This window comes from Epinephelus moara, chromosome 14 (assembly GCF_006386435.1).
Source record: "Epinephelus moara isolate mb chromosome 14, YSFRI_EMoa_1.0, whole genome shotgun sequence".
Lineage (NCBI taxonomy): Eukaryota > Metazoa > Chordata > Actinopteri > Perciformes > Serranidae > Epinephelus > Epinephelus moara.
Window position 1 is genome coordinate 4,939,780 of NC_065519.1, and position 14,263 is coordinate 4,954,042.

Sequence of the window (14,263 nt, forward strand, 5' to 3'; positions counted from 1 at the left end):
TCAGACATCAAACAAACAAACAAACAAACACCAGGGCCCCCTGATGTTACTGTACTCGACTGTGTTCAACTGCTGTACTCTAATTTTCTTCTCTACCAACTCACCGTAAGCAGCATCTTCATCTCAGCCTTCAAACGTCCCATCTCCCTCAGCGTCTCATTGGCTCTCCTCGCCGCTGCCTGACTGTGACTGGTCGAGGACTGCGGGTGACTTCCTGCAGCTGGCTGGGTTGCTGTGGAAACACTGGGAGCTCCTCTGCGATACCAGTCATCTCTGAATAACAAAAAGAAGAGAACAGTAGAGAGAAGGGCGGAGGTACTCTCAGCCTCCACGCGTCTGTTCATTCATCGATCCACTGACAACAATGATTAATTACTCTACAAAATGTCAACTGTGCAACCTCTCTGATTTTTATTTGGTGTGTGTGTGTCATCAGCTGCGTCTCACACACACACACACACACACACACACACACGCAGCAGGAAAACCCCAATAGTGACAGCCGTCTGGCGTCTCTCTACAGTCTGCTGCCTCTGGAGTCAGTCAGAGGACACCACTGCGTGTGTGTCTGTGTGTTTATGTATGTGTGTGTGTGTGTGTGTGTAGGTGTGATGGGTGGAGATAAAATGGCCGCCACTATAACCTCCTGCTTGGTCATTTACCAGCTCAGAAACTATCACATACAGCTGCTGCAGACCGTCTCAGTCTCTGCTGCTGCTGCTGCTGTTGCTAGGCAACACATCAGTGGTTTCCCATGGTGACAGAGAGCAGAGATGCTGATGGAGGAGAGAGGCTTCCATTCACAGAGAGGAGAGGGAGGAGGAGGAGGTGAGAAAGGCTTCTCCTCTCCTTTACGTACTAATAATTGATGAGCGTTGTAGTAACGGGTGGAGGTGAATATTAAAGCTTCAGTCTCTCTGTGTCAGCTGAAGAGTGATCAGTTTATTAATCAATCAGTCTATCGATAGGAAATGAATCAGGGATGGATTTTTGTTCACTGTACATGTGTTAATGCAAAACATGTGGACTAAACGTGGGTTTAAATGTGCTAAATCAAGCCGCTGACAGGGTCCATTAGAGCCAAACATGGACCCACATGTGAGTCAGTATGTGCCCTGTATATGAGCACAACGTGATCAGTGTTCGTTGGTACGACGACCTCGACACGACCAATCTGACGAGACAAAGAAACAACAGCACATGTTGGTTCTGTTTGAATGCTGCAGCAGCGTGGGGGTGGGGGGGGGTCATTTGTCAGGGGAAGAGAAACATGGGGGGACACACACACAGAGAGAGGGGGTGTGTTGAGACTGCATTATACTGACTGGAGGTGTCAGAGCGGGGGAGGAGGGGAGCATGCTGCGAGAAAGATAGTGCTGACATCATCGTCTATAAATGGAGTTGAAGCGGTGAGATGACGAGCGGGAGGAACACACACATGTACACACACACACACACACCTGACCTGTGACCTCATCACCTGTCACCTACAGGCTCTCTGCTCCCTCACATTCAAATAAGCTTTACTGGCACGAATGTTAGCGACACATCGCTGTGTAAAATTCAGACACACGTTTTATACATCATCACATTTTCTCTCTCTCTGTCTGTCTGTCTTTGTTTCCTCGGCACATTCCTGAATAAATGATGTTTTCAACCGGAGGCTGGTAACCACGGCAACCGTAGCATCCCTGCATGGCAACGGAGGAGGAAAACAGACTGCAGTGATGCACAGACAGACGGGGCTGATGCTGCGTTGTGAGATCATTTGAGTCGACTGTGTAACAGAAGATAATTATTCAGCTGCAGATGTTATTTTATACATAAATATCAGGTTATTTTTAACCAAATACCTCGATATCAATATTGCAACTGTGCTGTCAGGTTGACTGTTCGTGATTTCACAAAATATTTACAGTGAAATTTCTGATCAATCATCATCAGTACTGTGAATATAACGACTGAGTGGGTGAAGACAAGCGATACAACAGCTGGAACAGTCATCACTGCACTGTAACACAGCCTTTAAACCAAGGAGAAGACACTCTAACTTATCATATCCAAAATCTAAGACCATATCCAGTCTCATATCACCATATCTAAAAAGTTTCCTGCATCCATGCATCCATTTTGTGTGACAGCTTATCCTGGGTGAGAGGCAGGGTTCACCCTGAACAGGTCACCAGACTTATCACAGGGCTGACACATAGACACAGACAACCATTCACACTCACATTCACACCTACGGACAATTTAGAGTCACCAATTAACCTGCATGTCTTTGGATTGTGGGAGGAAGCTGGAGCACCTGGAGGAAACCCACGCTGACACGGGGAGAACATGCAAACTCCACCCTAGGGTTCAAACCAGGAACCCTCTTGCTGTATACAGTTTCCTGCGATGGTGAAATAATGAAGTAAGCAGAGTCTGGATGTCTGAAACTCAGACTGCAGCAGATGAACTGATTTATTGCATCCACTTATTGATTATATGACAGAGGAGATGAAAACACGTCATGTGACAAAGGCTCCAGACTGGAATTAAACTGCTGATGATTAAACGTCTGGGGCTGTGGAGATATGGAGACGGAGACAGATCATTTTGTCCGTACACTGCATTCACTTTGTGCAGATTTGCTGAGAGCTCGCAGATATGGATGAAACAGAGCAGAACCACTGGAGATCATGGAGGCAGTGTAGCGTAATTCAAGCAAGATACGACCATAGGAGACGAGATGAAGGCTGTTAAATAATGTCGTAATGGATCGAATTGACAATATAGTGAAAATAACTCCCCATCTACATTAATCCCAGAGGGGACATTCAGTTTTTTCACTCTGTTGTCATACACACACAGGCCTGAAATACACACACATGCACACACAGGACCTATACATGCATTAAATGGAGAGATGTCAGCACGAGGGGGCTGCCCATAGACAGGCGCCCTGGGCGGTTGGGGGTTTTATGCCTTGCTCGGGGCACTTCAGGGGTGCCCAGGAGGAGAACTGGCGCCTCCAGCTACCAGTCCACACTCCATATTTGGTCTGGACGGGGACGTGAGCCAGTGACCCTCTGTTCCTTCCCCAGGTCCCTATGGACTGAGCTACTGCCACCCCTGCTATTTAATAGCCTTACAGACAGTCCACAACGCTGCGTCCATTTAAAGGTACATGATTACGACCTCCTCCACTGTCACCTGGTTTGTAGCTGTCTGCAACTTTTGACTCCGCCCTCTAGTGCCATCTATTGGCTGTATCTGCGCCATCATAAAGGACACATGGGAGTATGAGGGCAATGACATTTACAATGTTTGAGAGTATAAATGAGCCTTTAGAATTCATGGAGAGCCAAATATCTAAAACTAATGATTATTTTTTATTGATTCATCAGCAGATTATTTTAAATAACAAGTACAGGGATATTTTCAACCAGCTTTGTATCATAATGATGTGGGTAGTGTGTATAAATGAACTGTGCTAAACTTCCCTCCATCTAACTAGCGCCCAGATCTCCCTGCTCGTCTCCCAGCTCAAATCTGGTGTATGACACATAACGCAATTTATGTAATTTGTTCTTCTACATGATCATACGCCCGCCACCATGGACACAAAGAGTACAGAGGCAGTTTGAGAGGCAGAGCTGCCCCTCAGTTAGTAAAACTTGGCAGTGCTGGTCGAATATAAATCAGGATTCTGTTACTGCATGGCCTCTTTCTCACGTCAAATGTATCCAGAAAAATATTTTAGTGCCCTGTTTGGCTGTAATACGAGAGTTTGTGAGCAGGAAATGGGCGCCATACTGTTTCCTGCACAGTGAAAACAGAGGCTGAAAAACTGGGGTAAATGGTAAAACTAAGCAGCACTGATAAAATATAAACCACGGTTTTGTGACCGCGTTGCCTATTTCTCACCTCAAATGTTTTTTTAGAAACATATTGAACTTACTGTTTAACTGTAACACAAGATCGTTTGTTACCAGCCAGCTGCCATATTGTTTCCTGTGGAAAAATGGCAACACTTGCTTTACCTCACCCACCAGCTGGGAGGTTTATTTGTCCAGTGCAGCACAGTGCATTCTGGTAGTTGTAGGTTTTCTGCATCTCACGCAAAAGCCAACGCCACCTTCTTTTTCCTTTGTTCTCTGTGTATCTGTGTCTCTCTACATTACCAAGAGCCCAGTTTATGAAAAGGACATCTTTGTAGCAGTGTCATACTTTTTTAATCGTCTGGTTTATAGCATGTTCATCTCAGGCTGTCAGAGCCCAACGAGTCTGATTAAATAATGACTCAAATGATTCAATGATTAACAGAAATACTGCCGATTATTTTCTGTCAACTGCTGCGAATGAAAAACTCCATTGACACCGTTACTTACTTTACCACTGCTGCTGCCACTCCCTATCTCACACACACACGCACACGTGCACACACACTTTGGCGTCTCCTTAGAAACCACCCTGGAGTCCCCACAGTGTGTGTGAGTGTGTGTGCACATTAGCATGCACACTGTGAGTTGCTGCACTGAGCCAAGGGCACCTTAACCATCACTGTCCACACACACACACACACACACACACACACACACACACACACACACAGGTGTGTGTTGTTGCTCAAAGGAAAAAATCTGCAATGCAGCAAGAAACTGAAACTACTGTGAGGACTGAGAGTATATTGATAATACTACAGCTACTACCACTACCTCTGGTACCAGTACTATTACCTACACTACTACTACTGCAAAAACCGCTACTGTATCACTCATATTATTTTCTATATGATTTTTACCGACATTACCACTGATAGTATTCCTATGGACACTGCTGCTACATTAAGATACCATGCTGTACTGCTGCTAATACTGTAAATGGTGATACTACTACTACTACTGCTGCTGCTATGACTACTACTACTATTTCTACTATAACTACCACTACTACGGCTCCTAATACTACTACTACTGCTTACTGTGCAATAATACTTATATATTTCTATATTTGTACAGTAAAAATACTATGTGTATTTCAGTTTCAGTTTCAGTTCTCCTGTAAAACCAAGGCGAGGTCAGTTAAAATGGGACAAATAGGGTTTTAAAATGTAGTTAAAGTATTAAGTAACCAATCCGGCCAGCAGCTGTGGTCTCCATGGTAACCATCAGCCAATAACAGGCCTGCTGTTTCATTCTGACTCAAAGCAGCACACTGGTGCCAGTGGTGTGGTGGAGGGTGTACGCAGGTATAAAGGGTAGGGATGCACGGATACCACTTTGTTTCAGACCAAAGTACTTACATTTAGGTAGCTGCCGATACAGCGTACCAATGCAGGATTTCATACCATTACAATTCTAACAATGACTAAACATTGAACTTAAGGGTATAACCAATAGCAAAGCCCATTAGAGGGCTGTTAAGGATTTATGTTAAGAGTATTCATCTTTACTTATAGTACAGCAATGTTGTGTTTTATGTATCTGGAGAGGAGACCAGGCCTGATGGAGACTGAGGAAGAAAACAGGGATTTGAAAAGACTACAGAAGTTGAATGTGAGATCAGCTCTGCGCTCAGGATTTCAGGTAAATTGGCTATGAAACGATGCTTGTTAAGGTTGCTCAGCAACCCCAGGCGCAACCTGCCGCTGCACTCTTAAAAGCTGGCACAAAAAAGTACAAGAGTAGCACCCAGTGCCCAAAGATGCAGCATGTGTATGGCCTCTAATCTCCAGGGCTGGTACCTGCGGTTATTCCACAGGCTAGTTAATAACATGTCGGGCAGGAAATCCAAAGTGTGGGATCATTTTGAGAAGGTGAAGGACGAACCCAAGGTGATATGTAAACTCATCTTCATTGGTCGACTACAAACATGACGTATCATCTGAAACATGGAAGTAGCTACATGCCCATTAGCCCACAGCGTCATTAACAGGCGGCTCGCTCAGTGTGTGACGTGCACTTGTAGATAAAATATAGGCCTATATTAATGAAGGTTCATTAGTACGGTTTTGTATTTCTCTGTAATGTAGCACAGTGTTAACAATGTTACTGATACTATTCTTTCTCACACCTTCAACTCAAACCACCAAAATATATCATTTAATCATTACATTCATATCAGAAACATGCGGGAGACTAGTCGACTAATGGCCCTAAATGATGACTATTGGTCGAGAGGGAAAATTCTTAGTTGGGGGCAGCCCTGGAAAAAAAGGGCAAAAATCGGAATATTTGGTGCATGTACAGGCAGCCAATAAGACGGTGAAATACTGTTTTATCTACACTGTACTGGATGAGAGCTTCTGTCACTTTTTTATGACTCGTCTCTGGACATTTTCACACGATTAATCTCTTTGTCTCACTGACAGCAGCTCAACGTCGATCAAAAAACAGACGTACCAGCAACTGGATCAATAAGTGACTGATGTGTCAGTGTTTTCTGTTACTGTAGAAATAAATATTAAACTGGAGGAGACTAACAAAATAACAGAGGAAGAGCTGAGTTTGTATCAACAGAAAATTCAAACTGAAATCTGGTCAGATATAAAACAGATGAAATAAAGATCAATATCTCGAGTCTCTGTAAACAGAGGTCGCTTACTGCTGTAAAATATTCAACCCACAGTCTCCTTGTTTTTATATTAGCGGCTTCATTTCACACACATTCACCCAAAATTGTTGTTTAGGTTCTTTGAAAACGTCTCCAAAGATTTCAAGATGTGTTCAGTCAGACAAAAGAAAAGTCAGACGTCACTGAAAAGGTTCATACCAATGGAATTTATTACAACTGACTGAGCTCCAAGGCACGTTACAAGATCAAATGTGTTTCATTAGTTTCATCTGTCAGTACAGAAAATACTAAAGAATAAAAACAGAAAGACTGTTTATCCTGTCGCTGCCACTGAATTAAATCTTACATGTAAAAAAGAAAAACACAAAAAAAAATTATTGCAGTAAGAAAATTTAAATATGAAAACTTTTAAATAAAAAAAAATCACAAAAATCGAAGTTAAAAAGTCAAAAAAGATTCTCAAAAAATCAAATAAATACTTGTATAAAAAAATAAAAAACTGTTTCTTACAGACACGATTTCATGAAGTGACGGTGTGATGATGAAGAGTGAGAGCCGTCTCACTCTCTGTACCTGTCTGCCTGTTTAAACACAACATCACTGTTCACACCTCCGTCACCTCCACCACGACACAAACACTCCGACTCTTTATTCTGAAACATCCACATGGAGAATATTTATACGTTTCACTTCCTGTGTCCAGTTTTTACTGCGGCTGCTGAGTCCGAAAAACTTCTCTCACTCCGTCAGCGGAGCCACGAAACACAGCGACAACTTTATTTTTCTATATATTCATTTGGGTCATTTATTTTTGTTTTGCTTTTACTGTCTGATTTTATTTCATTGCCTCCTGAAATGTTTTGTGTTTTCTTTCTATGTGAAGAATCAATGCTGAATCTGAATTTGAATCCTTTAATTGATCAGAACAAACTGGTAAACTTTCTTTATCAGCTCAATTAAAATGATATATCACTGAATTTAAATGAGTCTTTTCTTCTCAGTACTTGATAATCTGCTTTGATGTGGAATAAAATCTGTCAGCAGAACAGAAAAGTCAACTTTGCCGCATCATCATCACCTTTATTAATTTGATTCGATTTCATTTTCTGGTCATTTCTCTAAAAATTATTGTTTTGTCTCATTAATAACTGAAGTCAAGCTGCAATTAATGATAATTAACAATTTATCTGCTGGTTATTTTCTCAGTGAATCATTTAGTTTGTATTAAGTCAGGAAATAGAGACAAAAGCTCGATTAGAGCCACGTCTTTAAATGTCTTTTTTGTCTAAAGAGTCAATTAATCGACTAATAAATCCACTGACTTAAAAATAAACTCTTCAGATGTTTGTTGGGTGAATTTTACAGTTTGATTTTCTAAAACACTTTGCTGAGGTCGGGATGCGGACACAGTTCAACCGTTCCACAACCAGAAACCATGGATTACAGGAAACATTCGGAAACAAAAAGATCACGCTTATATCCATCACTGAATTTAAGGACATCATAAAGAATGTGGTGACAAAGACGTGCTCGTTTTTCTTAAGAGGCCACTAAGTTTGAATAGTTGTTGTTTTATTGTGGATTCTTGCGTTTTATGTTGTATTTGTTGCGTTTTAAATGTGTTTTTATGGCTGCTGCCTCAGCCAGGTCTCTCTTGTTAAAGACATTTTCGATCTCAATGGGACCTCCTGGTTAAATAAATAAAAAAATTAAATAAATAAATAAAAATGGATGAGCATAATGCATCAGCCGACAATGTAAGAAGACAAAGAGACGAAGGGATCACATTTACCCAAGTTATACCTTGAATAATTTCCATGTGACGAATAAAAACATAATTGATTAATTTAATTTAATTTCTTCAGTCATTATGAGCTGAAGTTGTTTGTGTGTGAGCAGATTGTGTTGAACTGATTCTGGATCTGTGCACTCGTCCTGTAATCAGAGTTTTCTTGTTTAAAGGTCTAGTGTGTAGGATTCAGGGGGGTATACTGGCAGAAATTAAATCCAATAAGTATGTTTTCTTTAGTGTTTTATCACCTGAAAAAAAGAATTTTCTTTACCTTAGAATGAGCCGATTAAATCTACATAGGGAGCAAGTCCTCGTTTATGAAGATTGCTTTGTTGCACCGCCATCTTTCGACAGTGGCCCAGAACGGATAAACCAAACACTGGCTCTAGATAGGGACATTAACGTTTTCACGTCCCCACTGTAGTTAACAGCCCCTCCACGACCAGCAGCATTGGAAAAACACTGATTTTTGTAATGTTAAACTGCTTTATTCAGTGTTTTTACCGGTTTAAATCACTGAGTCTGTCTGGAGACCTCTGGGGATAATTCAGCTCCCAGTGAAAACCTTCTGAACATCTGGATCTTGAGTTATCAGAGAAGAAAGAGGAGCACAGATTAGCAGGTGCTGGGCTAATGGCTCGTCTCCCACATGCTAAACAGCGTCAGGGAAACATTGATTTTTAACTTGAAACTGCTTTATTCAGTGTTTTAACCAGTTTTATTCACAAGGTCTGATTGTTTAGGAGAGGAAGAGACCTCTGTAGATAATTCAGCTCCTGGTAAAAACCTCGTGAACAATGAAGGAATTCTAACCAGAAGTTTCAGCTGGTTGAAACATGCAGTCCTCACCACTAGATGCCACTAAATCCCCCTACATTTTACACACTGTTCCTTTAAGACAGAGGTCGACAACCTTTACTATTAAAAGAGCCGTTATTGGCCAAAAAAAGACAAAAATTCTGGAGCCAAACACATATTTAAATAAAGGTAACAGCTCGCCTCACTAGAGAGACTCTGCTACTGAAGTTCAGCAACATTTGGAGGAAAAGGCTCCAGGTCGTAGATGTAACGTTAAAACATTTTTTAATTTGATGTATAGGCTGCGGATTTTTACAGTTGAATGCAATATTCACTTTAGGCCCTCAAAAATGACAAATGAAAAGTCTGAATGTTAAAAAATAACTGTTATTCATTTCGTTATAATTATGTCAAAGCCACAGGGAGCCAGTGAAGAGGGTCTAAGAGACACAGGTTGCCTGCCCCTGCATAAAGTCATTAAACAACAGGCTTTAACACATTTCATCTCCCTCCATGTTTAAATGTGCTGTCAGGAAATAATCCAACTGGATAAATATTAAATCACTTAATTACATTTTAATCTGAATGAATCTTCGGATCTGTGTAATGCTCTGTTTTACTTTCTGGATGTTATATTTATATGTTGCTCAGTGACCTCGGTGCAGTCTGTCTACATCACTTAAAGCTTCCTGTGGAACAAAAGTCATGTTTATAATCAGTGTTTCTCTGCTGTCGGGTTTAATTTAGTTTTAGCACCTTATTGATAATCTATTTGACCTCTTTCCTCCTGTGTGCTGTAGCTGCTGCACTAAACACTTCGTCTGTGTAAATAAAGTTTGATCTTCTCACTGTGCGTCCAGTCCAGTTCATTTTCTTTGTCATTAAACCTTTTTTTAATACAGTTAATTTGCAAAAGTATTTTAAAAATGTGTCCTCGTGCATGTGATAAACAAACATGAACCTTTAAAAACAGCTGCTTTAGTGTGTCTTTGTCAGAGTGTTACTGATGGTGTGAGATGTTTGCCTCGTTTTACACGTCGCTGTTTAAGTTCAGTTGTGACTGGTTTATGGTCAGCTGCTCAAAGAACAGCTAAATTTAAGTGTACACAATTTTAAAAGTTCAGGTGTTCAGACTCTATAATCCTGTCCTCTCATTATTACAGACAAACGCAATCATCAGTTACGACTAATGTACGGCAGAAACACAGAGGTTCAGGAGAGGTGACCAGTCTGTCTTTACTCTGGATCAGTGGTTCTCAAATGGTGTGTCGTGGGATTTTGTGATAACCACACATTATTACTGCAATATTCAACTGGGCCTATCCAAAAAGTTATGAATTAATTTTTAATTCATTGTATCAGTATGTTGTGGCACCCATTTCCTAATAAAAAGGCAAACACTGCCTAAAAACTGTAATTTAATAGAATCGTTAGAGTGTGGGAATTGTCTGATCGGCAGCCAGTGTGAGGGTTGATAACGTTTAAAAGGAGAAAGCAGTGAGTGGGACGACGGATCGCTTCATTGTACGGAACAAACTACAACAAAGCACCAGCGAAGACGACATAACACTGAAAGAGACAAACAACTGTCAGTAGACAGTGTCATGAAGCTACCTGTCTTATGTTTTCTTATTTTTATTGTTGTATGTCGTGATAAGAGTGATTACACTCGTTATAGAAGCTGTTGTGCACAGATATAAATACACGTGTGCCTTGAGATTTTGGCTTGTGCACAAACATAGAAGTTAGTTATAGAAATCATAATTTATCTATAAACTGGTGAGGTCTGAATGAAGCAGGAGGAGGGTCTTCGAACACAGTGCGATGACATATTCACTCACTCTCAAATGAGGTTGGCCATTTTAGGAATGTTTTTCCTCCTAATTTCACGTTTTTATTTTCAACATTCATCTCCAGGTTTTATTTTGAATGTTCACTAAACTTGCTGTCGACATGAGTAAACTATTTCTAACAGATTTTATGAAATGCATGTTGAATAATTTAGATCAAACATTAAACACTTGTCTCATGACGAATATGATTTTATAAAGTGGATCTTCTCACAGATCCAGTGTTTCTGATGTTCATGTGCATTTTTCAGTTTATGTTAACTCCTCTAATCTGCCCTTTTTAGCCTGGAGCCTCTTTAAAGGAGACTCGCTGGTTAATGGGGCTCTTTTCTTTCACGTATTAGTGAAGTATCTATTTAATTCACCTAAATTTGGTTTTATTTACAAGTAGACGAGCTGCTGGTTTTGATTTAATCATTAATGGAGCTGAAATTTGTCAAAGATCAACACATTCTTCACCAAATATCCTAAAAGTGATGATAAATCTGATAAAGCGTCACTGAGAGACATCGTTAACTCTTGATATTAAAGCAAACTTTCATTAATGAGAAAAGACTCATTTAAACTGTATCACAGTAGATTTTATATTGAAGCATTAAGGGATGAGGTTATTTCACCCATTTATGATCCTTACCTCGTCAATATTTCTGCTTCATGTTAAACTTTAAAGTCTTTCTGAGGATTGTGTTCTCCTGTTTCTGTAGTTTAATCAACACTGATCAATATCACTGATCTGCACACTCTGATCGATTCTCTCCACTGACAAAGTGTTGAGAGGTTTTGAGGCTCAGCAGCAGACTGACTGTTTCACATTAATGTTTTCTGTAGTGAAAGCAGAGAGGAAGAGTTTAAGAGTGTCTTGATCATCATCACCCTCCTCCTCCTTCTCAGGGGTCTCTCTCCTTCTTTACCTTCACATCTCCGGCCAGGATGGTGGCTATCTCCCCCTGCATGAAAGCCCAGGGCACGTTGGAGCCGACCAGGGGGCACTTCTCCCCGCTGGGGCAGTACACCTCCCCGGAGGCTCCCTGGGCCTTGATGCTCTCTCTGGAGCAGGGGAAGCAGAACTTGTGGTTGGGGACGGAGGGACACTGCACAAAGTGCGTGTCTTCTAACCGTTCGTGGCAGATGGTGCAGCACAGGGGCCCGCTGTTGGCCATGGGGGAGTCGGGCACGTTCTGCGCGTGCACCTGGTCCATGCCACCTGCGGACTGCGACGTCGCGGACATTCCTAGGTCCCCGTTGCGGGACGAGAGGCGCCTCTGTCCGGACACGGAGGCGGGGGACAGCGGGCTGCTGCTGTTGTGTCTGGAGGAGGAGGTGGTGGAGTGAACCGAGTCTCTGTCCTTGTTGGGAGAGTGCGCGTTCCCGAGCGTGTCCGCCACCGACATGAGCGCGGCCATGGGGGACTGCCCGTTCTGCGGGGGAGCGGCGGACTCGGGGGGCGTGGCGCGGCCGGAGGAGAGGCCGGGGTGTCCCGGGCCGAGCGGAGGTGGCGGCCCGGCGAAGGAGCCCGCAGCCATGGAGAGTTTGAGGGCTTCGGTCTGACTGTTGATCCACTGCTGCCTCTGCTGCTCCTCCGTCAGCTTCAGGCCGCCCTCCGCAGAGTCCGGCTCCGGGGAGGCTTTCCTCTTCCTCACGCCGGCCCTGGAGCTGCTGCCCCCGCTGCCTGAAGCCAGAGCCCGGCCGGGGAGCACCAGGGAGGTGGGCAGCAGCGGGTAGCTGCCGTCGATGAAGGGCTGCGGCAGCATGTCTCCCCCCACACCCTCCTTAAAAAACCGCAGGGACTCCGGTAATAAATCCCCGAGCAGACGCCAGTCCCCGGAGCCGTGCTTCTTCTCATACTCCAGGTACTTAAACCCGGAGGACAGCCCTCTGCCGAAGTCCTTCATGCAGTCCTGGTACATCTGCTTTGCGACCCCCGAGGCGCTGGAGAACACGTTCCCGGAGCCGCTCGGGTACTCGATGAAGATCTTCAGCTCGTACTCCATCCCGGGTTTGGACACGGCGTCAAAGGCGAACACCCTGCCGACCAGCCCGTGGTCTTTCTTGAAGCGGACGTCAAACGGGGTGCAGCCGGACAGAGTGATGAGTGTGTCCCTCACAGTCTTCGGCTTGCTGGCCCACTCCTCCTGCCGGTTCCGGAGGCTGTCGCTCAGCTCGGCCAGAGCCTCCACGTTCCGCTGCTTCTCCTTCAGCTCCCGCTCCTGGTCCGTGCTGGACACCGAGGCGGGACGCTTCCCTCCCGGTTCAGACAGCCCAACCTGTCCGGGAAGAGACACACCGACCATGGAGCTCTGCGGGGCGGCTCTGCTCGCCATGCCGTGCGGGGCGGGTCCGTTCAGCAGCGTCTGAGGCAGCAGGTTCGGCGGTACGTTCATCTGTCCCGGTGCCGACACCAGCCCGCCATGACTCCTGCTCCTCGAGTTCGGACTCTGTCGGTTCAGCTCGGGCGGTCCGTCGTCCGGTTTGAACCCGTTGGGTCCCCCGAGTCCGTTGGGCAGCCTGCTGCTGCTGTGCCCGCTGTAGTCGAACCGAGCCCGGCTATCTGCACCGAGCGAGTACCGGTCCAACCCGGGCTGCTGAGACTTCCCCGGTCCGTCCGCCTGGTGGTGGTGATGGTTCATCTGCCCCACCGGGTCTTTCCCGGTCAGTAACACCGCCTGGCTCTTCGCCACGGCGGGCTGCTGCTGCGGTGGAGGAGGCGGTCCGCCGGCCGGGGATCTGCCCTCCTGGAAGCCGTGAGCCCGCTTCAGGTGGCGGGCTGTCTCGATGACGAACTCGATCCGGTCCGCGCCCTCGTAGTTGACGCAGCCCCGGCACACGGGCTCGGTAAAGTCCCAGATCATGGCCCAGGGCATGCGGGGCAGGTCGCACAGATAACATGACTGTCTGCGGGACGAGGAGACCTGCGGGGAGGACATCTTCCCTCTGCCCGTCTCCCTCCCTGCCTCCTCCGCGGAGCTGCTCGGTGCCTTCAGACAGAAATGAACCCGGAGAGGAGGACCGACGGACAGACGGACTGCAGTGACTGCTCTTCGCTCCTCTCAGGTTATTGTTCCTCCTGCTGCTGCTGGAGCTCCGTGTTGTGCTGCAGAGAGGAGGAGGAGGAGGAGGAGGAGAGGGGTGGTCTGCGTTTTTTTCCCTGCATGCTTCACTCCGAGAGAAGCTGAGGAATTTGGATTGTATACCCCCCCTCCCCCTTCTCTAGGAATGCCACCTGGTAGAGTAAGTGACGTCACCCCCCCCCCCCCCCCCCCCC

At 44.7% G+C, this 14,263-nt stretch overlaps 2 protein-coding genes across 7 annotated transcripts in view; both read right to left on the reverse strand.

Moving 5' to 3' along the window:
• Window positions 1-14,263, reverse strand: part of kiaa0586 (KIAA0586 ortholog) — a 42,924-nt gene that overhangs the window by 19,665 nt on the left and 8,996 nt on the right. For all 6 annotated transcript variants that reach the window (XM_050061908.1, XM_050061907.1, XM_050061909.1 and 3 more), the window contains exon 10: window positions 105-273. In XM_050061908.1, coding sequence (XP_049917865.1) covers window positions 105-273 — 169 coding nt within the window. The remainder of the gene's footprint in view (window positions 1-104; window positions 274-14,263) is intronic.
• irf2bpl (interferon regulatory factor 2 binding protein-like) lies at window positions 6,744-14,120 on the reverse strand. The gene has a single exon (XM_050061914.1). It carries the CDS (start codon window positions 13,923-13,925, stop codon window positions 11,889-11,891), a length of 2,037 nt encoding a protein of 678 aa, XP_049917871.1. The 5' UTR covers window positions 13,926-14,120; the 3' UTR covers window positions 6,744-11,888.